The following is a 13,845-nucleotide window of genomic DNA, read 5'->3' as shown; positions in this document are numbered from 1 at the left end:
AAGAAAGCTACACAACATTTTAGAAATGAAAAATAAATTTCTAATGTGTTTTGATGCCCATTCTGATGTTTGGCATTCTCAATTATTAAACAAAAAGCACACTATTTTTTGGTGTGCTTTTAGGAAGAAAGTGGGCCTTTTCATATATTTCAGCCCAAATGAATCTTACTTTGGTTTATTTATAAACTGGCAGTTTGAAACAATAGAACCAATTGTTCCTCCTTGCATGTCTGTGTGTGCATATCCCACAAACAGGTGTATGTGTATAACCACAGGGAAATCCCACAAACAGGTAAATGTGTATTCCATTAATATCTCCAGGGCCATTTCCAGGCATTTAAGTGAGATACTTTAACCTGAGCAGTACCCACAGATGCACACCTGCTGTACCTACACATCATTCATGAGACAGGAGTGATCACTACATATCCTTTTACAGTGAGGTTCTCTCAGCCATCTGCCTGGGTCTGGGGTGTTATTTTTCATTCTCATGCTCTGGAGAGATGTGACCCTTTTGTTTTTTGAGGCTGCTTTTTATTTTCAGGAATCCCTCTTTTCTATTCTATTTAATTTGGTTTTATCTGCCCTGGTTTTGTCTTCATCTGAACAGTGAACTCATTAATCTCCTATCCTTTGAAATCTGTAGGCCTGTTCCCAGTTGTGGATTCCTTCAGTCATCCAACCCTGCAGGAGAATTTGTATTTAGTATTGACTAATTTTTTGGGCTGGCATTTGAGCCTAAGGTCCTGTGGTCCCTACTTCATCTGTCCATAAAAACAGCCTGGTCATTACTTTTTTAGTCGCCACAGTTATGCCAAAAATGCCTTCTATAGATGCTTATGTTCTATGTGTGAATTATCAAGAAAAAATTCAAGTAAACTGAAAAACAACATTTTCTGGTCGTTTGTCTCTCAAATATAGCTAGTTCTTGAAATTTCATTTAAAATAACAGGATGGTTTATGAATACCTGTTAGGTAATTAAATTTACTAGGAAAAAAAAAGAAATTAAAAGGAGATATGATTGAGCTTCTGAGCTTTCACAGTACTGCTCCTTTAAAAGCCAAACAAAATGCTGCATGCATATTAAAAATAATGAACCTGATATGCCACCAGCACAGCTGTATATATTTATGGATCAGTATGTTAATCAGTGTCTTGGCTTCAGATGAGATCTGTATCACAGGTTTCATGAGATGCTGCTCACAGCCTAAGTGATGTTTGTGTTCTGTTCATATTCAACTAAATTGAACTGGTTTTCCAAGTTTTATTGATACAGCTACAAATTAGTGTTGGGGTTTTGTAAGCTCTGAGAAAGACAATGGGTTTTTACTGTAAAAACATTTGTTTTGGATTTCATAGTGATAAAGCAGATTTTCTTATGCTTGCTTGTGTGTTTATGGTTTTAGAATATTGTCTTATTCTAAGGTGCTAGAAATGATTTCTGGATCATCTCCAGTGGTGATTATATTTCATTTAAATTTCTGGAATTTTTAGTCAATCCAACCACAGGCTGGACATTGACATGTGTCAGTGAAAGTAAAAGGTCAGAAGTGGTACTATGCAGCAGCAAGGACTGCTGAAACTTCCTGCTAAAGCATACAAATGTAAGTTTTTTGATGCATTTTTGGGGAGAAAAAAAATGTCTTTAAAGAGCCAACTATGCAATTAAATATTCACTATCAAGGAGTCTGCAGATTTTTTCATCTTCCAAATTCCAGCCTATGTGTGTCTTTCACAGGAGAATCCCTTCAAAGAAAGGATTGTGTCATCTTTCTCAGAAGATGGAGAGGGGAGCCTGAGCTTCAATGACTTTGTGGATATGTTCTCCGTGCTCAGTGAAATGGCTCCCCGAGAGCTGAAAGCAATCTATGCCTTTAAGATTTATGGTACTGTGTGGAGGGGCTCTGGTGTGCTTTTTGTGTTTGGAGTAAATGAGTGGTACACTTGGTGATCTTTGGTTCTTCTATTGTTTAGATTTTAACACAGATAACTTCATTTGTAAAGCAGACTTGGAAAAAACCCTCAATAAGCTGACCCGGGAAGAGCTGACAGCGGAGGAAATCACTCTGGTTTGTGAGAAGGTGATAGAAGAAGCTGACATGGATGGTGATGGGAAATTAGGATTTGCAGATTTTGAAAACATGATTTCCAAGGCACCAGACTTTCTCAGGTATTATTTTAAGAAAAGCAGAGTCTCTTGCATACTTGCAGGTATGTTTTAGGATATCACTGTGCAGTCTAATACAAGAAGTGTCATATGTAAGTATTTTACTAGAGAACGCACTAGGGGATGACTTCTTACCTAACTCAGTTTACTTTTCCAGGGCATATTCCAGTTCTCTCCTAATTTAAGACTAAGAGCTCAATGACTTTTAATTATCACCTTTCCTGCTCCTCCACCCGTTTTGGTGCAGTTCAGGAAAATACTTTGATCCATTATGAGCTCAAATTCAGCCTAAAGCAAGGATTAAGCCTATAGCAAGGATCCCAGCTGTCTGCATAGGAATGTGTGTAAATACTGTATACATGTTACAAATATACATAGAAAGACATTGATCTCTTTGCTGTGAAAGTGTTTTTTGAAGAACTGTAAAGTGTCCTGCAGAACACAGAATAGTATTTCTTTCATGAATGAAACTTCTGAGGAAAGAGGTTAAAAGCAATTCAACAATAAAGCAGAAGCACATGATTCCAGTGAACCTTGAGAAACATCAGCTTCTGGAGAGGAGACATTCAATGTGAATGTCTTTTATACATTTCAGGTATTCTTTGACTAATCAAGTGTATCAACAGAAAACCCTTTAGAACAAGACATGTATTATCATTATGGTGAGGCTCAGCTCAGTAGGTATTCTAATATTTTGTTTACAGATACTTCCAGCTAAGAAAACATCATCTTTATACTGCCATCCTAGAAGCTGCTGGGATCAGGTAGGGTTTCCTTTAATCAATCAAAAGGCTGTGCTGCTCCTACAAATCTGGTAGAGAACAGTGATCAAATCTGAAGAATTGAAGGCAGATCTGAAGATTCAGTAGAAACTGCAGTTTCAGAAGTTTCCTGTGCCATGACGGATTTTACTGCTGTGTTGTAGAGGCTTGCAAACTGCTGACTGAGAATTCCAAGCTGAGGATGCTGTGCAGTCCAGTCATTTCCTGAGAAAGTTGCAGAGAGGAATGTTTGCCAGTGTAGCCATTGGAATGACTGTCACAATTATTTTTCTTTTCCAGTTAGGTGATGTTTTGAGAAGATGAGGAAATGAGTGAAAATCACTGAGTGCTGGCTATTTAGCAGGGCAAGATGATGAGTAAAAAGTGGGATGAAGTGGGATGTGTATTATAGATTAGGTGAGAGAAATTGCAGAGTACCCATAAAATCAAAGGACAAGGCTACCAAGTATTGAAAGACTGAGTGTCCAGTTGCTCAGTTTAAACACATGTACTTGGATCTGTGTCTGTGACAAGATATCTCCTTCAGGTCTAAGATGGCAATGTGCATATTTAAGGTTGATGTTTGGCGTCCCTGGCTTCCAGAGGAATCATGACTTGCCCCTCCATTCAGGTTCAGGAGTTTAGCTGGGTCATGGGATTCATCTCTGAAGTCCTCAAGCCTAAGAGCTCCTGGTGATATATAGAAGGGTCTCCTTCCACCTCCTAACCAAAACACTGGTTTAGAGCCTCTGCCCAGGCAGTTTCTGTATAAAAGCAGCTTCTGTGGGGATAACAGTACAAAGAAAACAATTTCTTAGCTGGAAATATATGTAAAGAAAATATTAGAATCCTCTGAAGAATCTGATGCTTCTTATGGTTCAGCAACATGTGTCTTTGAAGCTATATTGGAAAATGAGAATGTAATGGAAAAAAGCCTCAGAGCTGAGAATGTGTAAGTTCTCTAGTTTGGTTTCTATTTTAATTTTAAGAGTTAACAGCTGCAGGAAAAGAAAGTGACAGGGTCATAAGACTACTTTTATCCAAACTGATTTACATGCAAGATTTGATACCTCTGCCTCACTGTGGTTTACTGTTCTTTTTGTCTGTAAAGGTATTTTATTTTTTTAGGACATTGTTAGTTCTATTTTTCCTGTATGCACTGCATCACAGACTGGCACACTTGTTAATACTGAACTTCCTGTTCTGAGGAACTTATTCTAATTTTTTAAATACTGGGTAAATACTGCATTCTAAAGAGAGATTTGACTTTTGGAATGGAATTCATTAAGTTTAATGCCACAATAACTTCATCAAAGTCTGACTGGGACTGAACCTAAACAAGCATGCTCTGGCAGGAGCCAGTGCCTGCCAGCATGTGACAGACTTTGTGACATGGACAAGAATGCAATTCCTGTAGCTGATCTCTCACCACAAAAAGCCCAGTTCTTTGTGCCATAACAGTCTTGGAAACATTACCTATTCATTTACTGAAACAATGCTTTCTTACATCTTTGTGAATTCATCTCCAGCTCTGTCTCTAGCCTCTCATTTTCTTCTGAGTTTTCAGCTGTAATGGTTGTCTTAAATGATAGCCTTGGGCTGTGTGCAGCCACAGGGCAGGCAGGGCTGTGCAGCTTCACTGGGTAATCTACTACAGAGCATGCAAAGCACAGGAAGTGTCTGAATAGCAGATGACCAACCCTCTATGCCAGTGGAAAACTGAACTAGCTTCTTACTATTACAAAAAGATATAAAAACATGCTTTCATCTAAAATAAATTGGCCATTCGAAATCTTAAGCAGACGTGTGGAAGAAATACCAACCCATCAATGTCCAGAGGCAATCACAATTTCATTTGCTTTTGCTTATCTCCACTTTTTGTGCACAGTTGAATGCATTCCAGAATTTAAATTCAAGGAAGCCCAAGAGTCTAATGATTTACACTTCCAGGTGCTCAGCAACTGTGAAAATGGAACACCTAGGAACCAAAGCAATAGCCACACTGAAAATGATTGCCAGTGAGCAATTGCAGATGCTGGGTAACTGCAGTTTGGAGGGATTTTGCTGTGAAGCCATGGGCAGTCAGTAATTCTGAACATCTGATCCCAAAATACCATCCTGGCAATGTGGTATGAGAGCCTTCTGAAAATGCTGAATAACTTGACAGGCCCCAGATGATTTTTATCTGTTATAAAGGATTTACTCTGTTCTTTTCCTTTTGTCCCCACCTCTTCACATCATAAAAGGGGGAATGTAGGATTCCAGGCAGTTTGGTTTTACCCCTGGCTCTGCCATTGCTTGAGCAGGTGATCTGTACAAAGCCATAGAACACTTTTTTCTCTCTGCTCTCTAATGTGTGGCCAGTGCTTACCTGACTTGTGACAAACGTTGAGAACTTTCATTCAGCTGCAAATGATCAGCAGCAGCAGCATAAGATTTGAAGTTACTGAGGAGGAATACCTTCTTTACTCTGTGGAAAACCTTTGAAGGCCAGATTCTAGTAGCAATATGCACTTAGGTTATGAAGCACATGTTGGGTTTTTTTTAAGCTGTCACATTATCACGCCTACTTAACATACACAGCAGGCATTAACTTTGACACCATGGTCCAGGCTTTGACCTGCTATGAGCTGAAGTTCATCCACTCTAGGTTGACTTATTTTCCTTATCTCATCACTCCTTTCTCAAACCTTTATTTAATGACCCAGTGTAGGTTTAATCTCCTACAGCCAGCCTTTGCCAGCTTTGTGCTGCTGTCAGGCAAATGAAGATGCAGTAAAGTCTGTTGCTTGATTTGCACTGCTGTCATTGAGGAATTTTTTCCAGACTAGAAGAAAACACTGTTAATCATTAACCAGGGAACATCTATGCAGTTGGCTGTTATCCCAGAAGCTGAACTAAGCTGTAAATGATAATGACAGTTACTAGTTCAGAAAATTGGATGCCAATAGTTTTATTTCACTAAAAATTGTTATCATTAAGAAGCTGCTTGTAGTTTAATGGAAGCATTGGCAGATTGAGCTGGCACTAGCTAAGTGTTCTGTTCTACAAGACTGGTTACGTTTTCCACAGGAAATTGTTTTATAAATCATCCTGGAAGTTTCAGCTTATTTGAATGCCTGAGGGTGAAGCCTGCTGTAACAATAGATAATGGGGTTTGAGAGGAATATGGCATTAGTAATACCTGGGAACTGCCAGAACCAGACAGGGAAACAGCACATTAAACGTTGGAAATGCAGTATTTCTGAAACTGTTGTGGGCCTTTGCCCAGACACTAGTTGATTCTGTGACCCCAATCCAACCAAATGCTGAAGTAAAGGAAGCTCTCTTATAGGAAATGCATCTCTCATAAGACTGTCCCAACATGCAGATTAATTGGTTCTTAAGGACTAATTTTAGAGCTAGTGACTAATTGGCAAGAGATGCTTAGCAAAGAAACAGTGGAAGGGAATAATTTTTGCCAGTATTTTTTTCAGAGTATTTTAGGTGCTTCTTAGTAAACAGCTGAATCTTCAAAGGCCAAAATGACACTCTGATAAAACCAGAAATTTTTCTAATAAATTGATTTCCAGTTAGGTGGATTTGGGTGGATTTTTTCTGGGGAATCATGCCTCAAATGTTTTCACATACAATGTGATGGATTTTTAGCTCCTAGATATTACCTGCATGGGAGTTAAATTTTCAACAGCTTGGATTTATATAGTCTCTAGACATTTCTTGAATTATGAACAAGATATTTATAATTCTTTTATTTTAAAAACCTTAGTGCCAGTAAACTATTTGCATCACTATCTGCTTTGTGTCACAGTGCTTAGGCTGGTGTGCCAGGCTGCTATACAGCATATCTTTTATTGTCACCCAGACTGAATAAACTCCTGGAGACAAGGTTCCTAGGGACCATGGTGAATATGAAATTTTATCTCCTCCAAATACATGCCACAAGCTTCCTTTAGTGAATTTCTGATTCAAATCTAATAGCCGTAATTAAGTTGGAGTATTCTTTGGGTAAAACAAAATCCAAAGTTCGTGCATCCAGAAAGTCTGCAGCCTCTCAAATCTTCCAAAAAGGTTTTCTTTCAGTGTAGGCAACAAACTTACAGACTTTACATACAAAAACACATAATAATCTCTTTTCAGTCAGTCAAGAAAAACAGTTGATACTGTCATGACACTGAACAGATTGCTTCCTATAGACAGTGGGGTTTCAGCATACCCTCTTAAAATTGTCTCTCCCTGTCCTGCTGAGATGCTTGGGAGCTCTTCTGAAGCCTGGTGGCAGTTGTAAGCCATGCTGCTTGCCTGTATTAAAGAACAAATAGAGGCTAACAACCAGAATCTCTTTGGCTCAACAAGAAAAACAAAATTACCTGCCTAATTTGTCTTGGTTAGGACCCAAATACTGTGCCATAGCAAAAGTACCATCTGGAAACACTTAGCTCTGCTCTGATGCCTTAGGCTTTAGCTTTTCTATTTTTCAGATTCTCTACTACTTTAATGTGTAGTTCTGAGCTTCATATTATGGGATGGTAAGCTCTCTTCACAGAATAGGGAGACAATTCCTTCTCTAGGTTGGGGCCAAGGACAACCAATCCAAATCCCAGGCCCAAGAGCATAAACAATGTTGACTGAGGAGAGAAAAACAAGAAGGATGGGACTCCATAACCTAGAGCTGTAACTGGACAATTAACCCCAATATGCAAATGGAGCAGGACTTATAAAACTGAGAGACCTCGTGGCCAGTTGTCCATTTTGGCTCACCTTGGGTGTAGCCCTGGCTGGGCTTTTGTACTGCTCAAGATGGATCTTTTGAGATCTTTTAGTAAATCCCTACTTTATCCTTTAGCTAGCCTCTGGCCTAGGTCTGCTGTGGTACCGGATTTCCTCAGCCTGACTGGCTCCTGACAGTGAGAGCGGGCCGCCCCCATGGAGCTGTGGAATCTGGGGTGCAGCTCTAGGGCACAGCTGCTCTAGGGCACAGCTGCTCTAGGGCACAGGTGGACTGTGTTGGGGATAGGACTGCACTGAGGGCAGGGACAAGGAACACAAAGAGGTCTTGTGTATGTTTTCAAAGGAGTTTATTCCCTGGAGGGTCAAGGACAGAAAGACATGAACTCAAAGTCATACATCAACTTATAAAAGAGCAGAGGTGCCAGCGGAGGATACAATCTTTAACCAACTGGGAGAAACTGGGGGTGGAACGCAAGGCGGGGAATACAATGTTTAAACCAATAGGGGACTACAGGGGAGGAGAAAAACTTAAACCAATGGGGCCTCGAAGGATACAAAACTGATAGGGAAGTTTCTAGAGAAAGGGGCAGGCTTGGGGAGGGATTGACATTCAGTGGGGGGAGGAACAGGGAACAAAAGGGCAGGTGTTTGGGGAGATGGACAACTAGGGCAAAAACCAACAACACGGGGGGAAAGGAACAATCCATTAATAATAAAATATGCCATAACAATAGAAAATAAGGGGTGTTCTAAAACTGACTACTAGGACTGAATTACAATCAAAACCACACACCTCAACATAGGTCAGCCTTCCCAAGGCATCAGCTCTGCAGCCAATAAATTGGGCAATTTAGACTTGATTTAATCCAGTATAGAGCTTGGCCCCTGAGCTAACATTTTCAGAAGATGGAATTTTCTCCCGTGAGATTTAAATCTTCTCAAAGCACAAAAGAAGAAAGTAATTTTTTTCACACACCTTCCTTTTTGTGCTTAAAGAAAAATTTTTTGCATAGTGACAAATGTGTTTTTATGTCTTAATCTTTTTCTTTCTTTTGCAGTACTTTCCACATAAGAATCTGAAGATGTTTCTGCCAGTCCAACCTTTCTGAATCTCAGGCACTCCAGGGATTTTTGTCCTCTAGTGAGGGCTTCCTAGAACTCAGCAGAAAGTACAGAAAGAATTCTGGTCCACAAAGAGACAGAAGCATCATGTGATCTACAGGATATTTGGAACAGACACATTTTTATCTTCTCTGCTGGCCAAGCACTCTGGCGAAGATGATTGGTTGTTGGATTGTGGTACTTCTTTTTTTCCCTCTTTTTTTTAACAGTCAGAATCAGAGTATTATTAAAGGTATTTCCACAGAGTTTTTATATTTATGAATATTTAATACTGCTCTTAATAGTGAAAAAACCCAAAACCAAAAAAACTGAGAGATTAACTTTGGTGTGTTTTCCAAGAGTATTTGAAAGAAAGCACGGGCCTTAAATAATGAGATGCCTCTATCACTGTGTTGTACAGCTGCGATCTTGCATGGAAATTACCTGAGGTGAAAGAACTGCAGTCAAGATCAAGCTCCCAGTGTTGAAGACAGCCACAGCCCAGGTTTGCCTTTCAGCCACTAAAATGGCAACTGCTGGGTTTGGTGCTTACCTTCAACCAATATTTTATGGATTGTTGTGTCCTTATAAAACTTGAAATATTTGCCTTTTGTATATGATAATTGTGTACGTGATTAATTTCTTCCCAAGATAAATGTTAAAACTGTGTCCTTATTCTCAAAGGGGCTCCTGCATTTTACTCATTCTGTGGGTATATGATAATGTTCTTGAATGGAGGAACATGGTCATCTGTAACTCATGAAGAAGTTGAAGAAGCACAGAACTACTATTAAGGACATGAAAAGATATTTTCTTTTGAAACAAGCTATGCAATCTCTCCCATAAAATGCATGAATGCAGTTCTATCTTTTCCTTTCCTCTCCAGCTGGAAATCAGCTAGATCTTTTTGTTGGGTTTTCTTGTTGTTGTTGTTGTTTTGGGGTTTTTAATTTTTTTTTTTAATTTTTACTTCCAGTATTGTTTAGGTACTGGGACCTGAAGACAATCATATGTGTATTAATTATTGTTCTAACAGTCAATAGAAGGGCTCTGTCACTTACATGGCTTCTGTATCAAGGTCATCACAATTAAAACTTTTGAAGCATTCTGTTGTGCTTTGAGAATTTTTAGGCTGACCACATACTAATTTCCTTTCTGATCATTATTCCAATTACTGTAAAGTTAAATCTCTCAAAGAATGAAATGTGTTATATAGAAAACTGTTAAAATAGAGAACCTAACCTGTTTATCATTTCTGTAGGGATGGTGATGCCTGTCTACCTCAGAAACTCTTCTGTTTGGTGAGCTTGCAGGGTAGCTTGCTGTTCAGATTTACACACTATGAATAAAGAAGAAATATTTGTCTAGCAGCATGTGTGTACGTTAAAAGATTCAATGGAAATTTTGGATATTCAAAGTATACAGGACAGACATGTCTAAGATTGCACAGTGAAAATGACAATAATTTTTACATTTATTTGTAATACATATCTTAGAGCTATCATGTTCATTGATGTTTATAGCATTTTAATGCTTCCTCCTACTGATTTCTGTTTAGATAAAGAAATTAAAACTGAATTCCCTTACCCAAGTTAAAGTTAACAGAAATTAATTCTCATATTAAGTTCTGATTGAGTAAAAAGAGATTCAAGCCTGTTTTTCATTTTGAGCAGATTAAGTTAGGTGTATCAGCTGATTCAAAATATTTGCAAGACACTGGCATTAAGAGAGATTATGTTAAAGTTACTTCCTCTTAATTGAAGGACCAGCCTAATTTATAAAAATTTATTTCAAGACAGACATTTAACCTTGGAAGCCTTGTGAGGTGTGTAGGAAGATATGATTAGGATGTATTTGTAAAATACTAGGTTACAAGATTTGGGATCAGATTATCCAGATAAAAAGGATCTGGTGCTGATGACATAGCTCAGTTCCTTTTGGCATCAGCATTCTTCTGTGTGTTATGATTGTTATTAGCTAAAATTCCTGTTCTCCTGACACTGTGTGTCATTCTTGGGTTATATCATACTCTGCTCTTAAAGGATGAGTGGCCTTGGAAGTGCTCAGTGTCTTGTTTCCCTGGGTCCTCTCTGACCTAAATGCCACAAAGCCCTTAGGAGACATGGGAGCTTGCAGCCAGACGTTTGACCTTGGAGTCATCCACCTGAGCTGAGAAACAAAGAGAAAAATAAACCAGAGGCACGTTGTGGAGAAATGTTCCTGTTCATAGAGATGTGTTCTAGCAAAATACTACAGATACAGATGTCTGCAGCTGTCCTAACTGCCTTTATTTTTTTGACTTGCATTCATGTCCTGTAACAAAAACCAGAGCAACATTGTGTGTCCCTGGCGTTTGAGAGCGGTCTGTGCACTCAATCCTTCAGCACTGCCTAGTGGTGGGTGAGTATTTCCAGCCCCTGATGGCAAAGGTGAGGGATAGAGTTCTGAAGAGCTTTGTGTTGGTGCTTTCACAGTTGACTGTAGCTGATGTCTTGCAACTAGCAGTTCTCTTACAGCAGGATTGTTAAGTGAGTAGTTCAGTGGGATGCAAATTTAATCCTGTCAAAAGGTACCAAACCTGCTGGACTTTGGCAGTTGTATTATTGGCACAATCTAGCAGATTCTCTAGCAAGTGTTTCCTCAACCAGCCTTACTCTAAAAGAACTATCAGGCCACGTGGAAAGAAACTGGAACAGTAAAAGAGGTTTAGATTAAAACAGTTTTGGAGTTGGCCCAAAAGTAAGAGGACATACATTTTGAATTGCAGAAAAGTGTTAAAAATAAACAGACATTACTATATTTTTTCAAAAATGGACAAAGAAAAATGAAAACTATTACCTAAAGCCTCAATCAAAACAGCTGTGTGTGTGATCTCTCATTTATATACAGTTAAAGCATCTTGGGGACAAAAAAAGAGTTGTGAAAGTAAATAAAACAGTATCAAAAAGTAAGAAATAACTTGGTTATTTTAAGTGATGGTTGTTTTAAGGAAATACTGTAAGCCAAGATTTGCAACAGCCTGCAGGCCAAAATCTGATTTGCATTACTTCCACATTAATCTCCAGTAACTGCTGACTTCAGTGGAATTAACTCATGTCTGTAATTGGATCTGTGTTGGGGAAAGTACTTGAGGTTTTGCTGCAGTTCTTTATGCCCTCTCATGCCCTTTAATGTAATCTTAATATGCTGAATGCTCTTTTCTTAACCAATAACCACATGCTCTTCTTTGTCAACAGGCTCACTGTTGGAATCTCTTGCAATTTATTGCAGTCACAGAGGAACAGTCTCCTTTCCTTTTCTCCCTAGGACTAATTTTTATCTCCTTGTGCATGTTAGAGGCACTTACAATGAAACCTCACAAGGTGGCACCACGCCACCATAACGAGTCATAACTTCATTTAACAGTTTAAATGTCCTCAAATACAGGATACTCTATAGAATCTATGATGCCACCATAACAAAAATATGAACCTGTGATTAATTACTGATTTTAAAGCTGTAAATAATTACAGAGAAAGTTTTTTGTTTCTCAACAGCATATTAAAAAAAATATGTTTTAATAAAGTCCCTGAAAATTGAAATGTACGTTAAAAATTAAAGAGGGACTCTCTTGCTGAAACTGTAAACAACTCACATTCTAGAAACTTGAATTGGTTAAGATTATATTCTAAAATAACAGAATATAAAGTAGAGTAGAGTTTTTGTTGTGGTTGGGAAATATTACGCTTGTGAGCTCAGAATCCCCAGTAAATCAATTTGGGCTGAAATAACAGCAAGATTAAGAAGAGTTTATAATGTTATTGCCCAGTACACCTTGTCTGGGACAGACAATGGAGTGAAATTTGATGAGGAAGACATTAAAGATAATAAAATTATCATTGTTCATGTCCTTAGGAAGATGAGTGTCTGAGACAGAAGTACAGAACCCATGAACAGATGTTCTCCTCTTTTGTCTGTATAATTTTGCAGTTTTGGGTGTCTTGTAGAGATGTTAGTGACGCTGAGTGACTATCACGTTCTCTTTGGTGGGGAGAAGGAGCAGACTGTTCTTGGTAGAATTCAAAGAGCATCAGCATTTAAGATAACAGTGCCTTTATTTAACTCTAAGTTCTGCCATCCTTGGCTGTAAGACATTTTCCAATCTGAACTCCAGGTGAAATTCCCAACTGTCTTTTCCTTTTGACTGCCTGATGTTGGCAAGAGCAGTGAGGAGCCCAGCTGTGCCAGCCCTGGGTGCTCTGCAGTTGCAGTGTAGAAGAGTCCTTCCCTCTGCTCCTTCCAGTCAGGATCTGCTAAGATATTTTCATGCACTAAGCCCTGAATGCCTTGTGCCATTCTGCAGGTCCAGGCTCCGTGGCTGTTGGGTGCATGCTCACGAGCCCTGCAGCACAAGGCACCATCTGTACCCTGCTCTCCAGTTCCTGCTCAGGCAGCTTGGGGCCACATGTGCCTGCAAATGTAGGCCAGAGTGGTTTAACTCTGCTGAAGAGGGTTGTGGGCACCAGGCCAGCCTCCTCCTTTTCGAACTGTAACTTTTCTTCACTGAAATCAGTGGATGTGGCAGCCTGCCAGGAGCAAGGCAACTCGTTGCTGTGGGCTTAGTCACAGCTTGGGCCATTCAACAGGGATCAGGCTTGCCCTGTGCTCTGCACACTGACAAGCTCTGGGAATTGGTAGCTGCTGGTTGAAGGGGTGGTGGTTGAAGACTTTGGTCTGGTCCCTCATGTAGAACTCTGTTTACTTGGTGGAAATGGTTTACAGTTTAGTCTGGGAAAGTATTCATCTGTCCAGAAGTCAGATCCAGCTTTTTTGTAGGCATCTAATCCCCTTGGTTCTGGGTGTTATGGGCTGTTTCTCACATCACTCTGGAGGCAGCACTTCACAGACAGTGAATTCATGTGGATCATTAGTAACCTTTTCTTAGCAATCTAATATTCAGGGTTACTTCAATGGCACTTAGAAATAAATTGATATTCACCAGATTTCCCCCCCATCCCAGCTGAAAGGAAATGATCTCTTACTTAGACATCTGCTTATAGAATCAGAGGATCACAGAAGATGCTGAGTTGACCTGTCAGGATCACTGA

At 39.3% G+C, this 13,845-nt stretch overlaps 1 protein-coding gene across 5 annotated transcripts in view; it reads left to right on the top strand.

Moving 5' to 3' along the window:
* The window catches only part of CIB2 (calcium and integrin binding family member 2), a 40,045-nt gene extending 30,182 nt beyond the window's left edge, over positions 1–9,863 (top strand). For 3 of the 5 annotated variants that reach the window (XM_071441749.1, XM_071441750.1, XM_071441746.1), the window contains 3 exons: positions 1,740–1,887; positions 1,976–2,171; positions 8,716–9,863. In XM_071441749.1, coding sequence (XP_071297850.1) covers positions 1,740–1,887; positions 1,976–2,171; positions 8,716–8,737 — 366 coding nt within the window. In that variant the 3' untranslated portion in view covers positions 8,738–9,863. The remainder of the gene's footprint in view (positions 1–1,739; positions 1,888–1,975; positions 2,172–8,715) is intronic. The other 2 variants (XM_071441747.1, XM_071441748.1) reach the window with 2 other exon arrangements.
* The last annotated feature ends 3,982 nt before the right edge of the window (positions 9,864–13,845 follow it).

This window comes from Agelaius tricolor, unplaced genomic scaffold (assembly GCF_023055355.1).
Source record: "Agelaius tricolor isolate 1412-34295 unplaced genomic scaffold, bAgeTri1.0.p SCAF_16, whole genome shotgun sequence".
Classification (NCBI taxonomy): Eukaryota; Metazoa; Chordata; class Aves; order Passeriformes; family Icteridae; genus Agelaius; species Agelaius tricolor.
The sequence above is the reverse complement of the archived record's forward strand: the minus strand, read 5'-3'. Positions and strand labels throughout refer to the sequence as shown.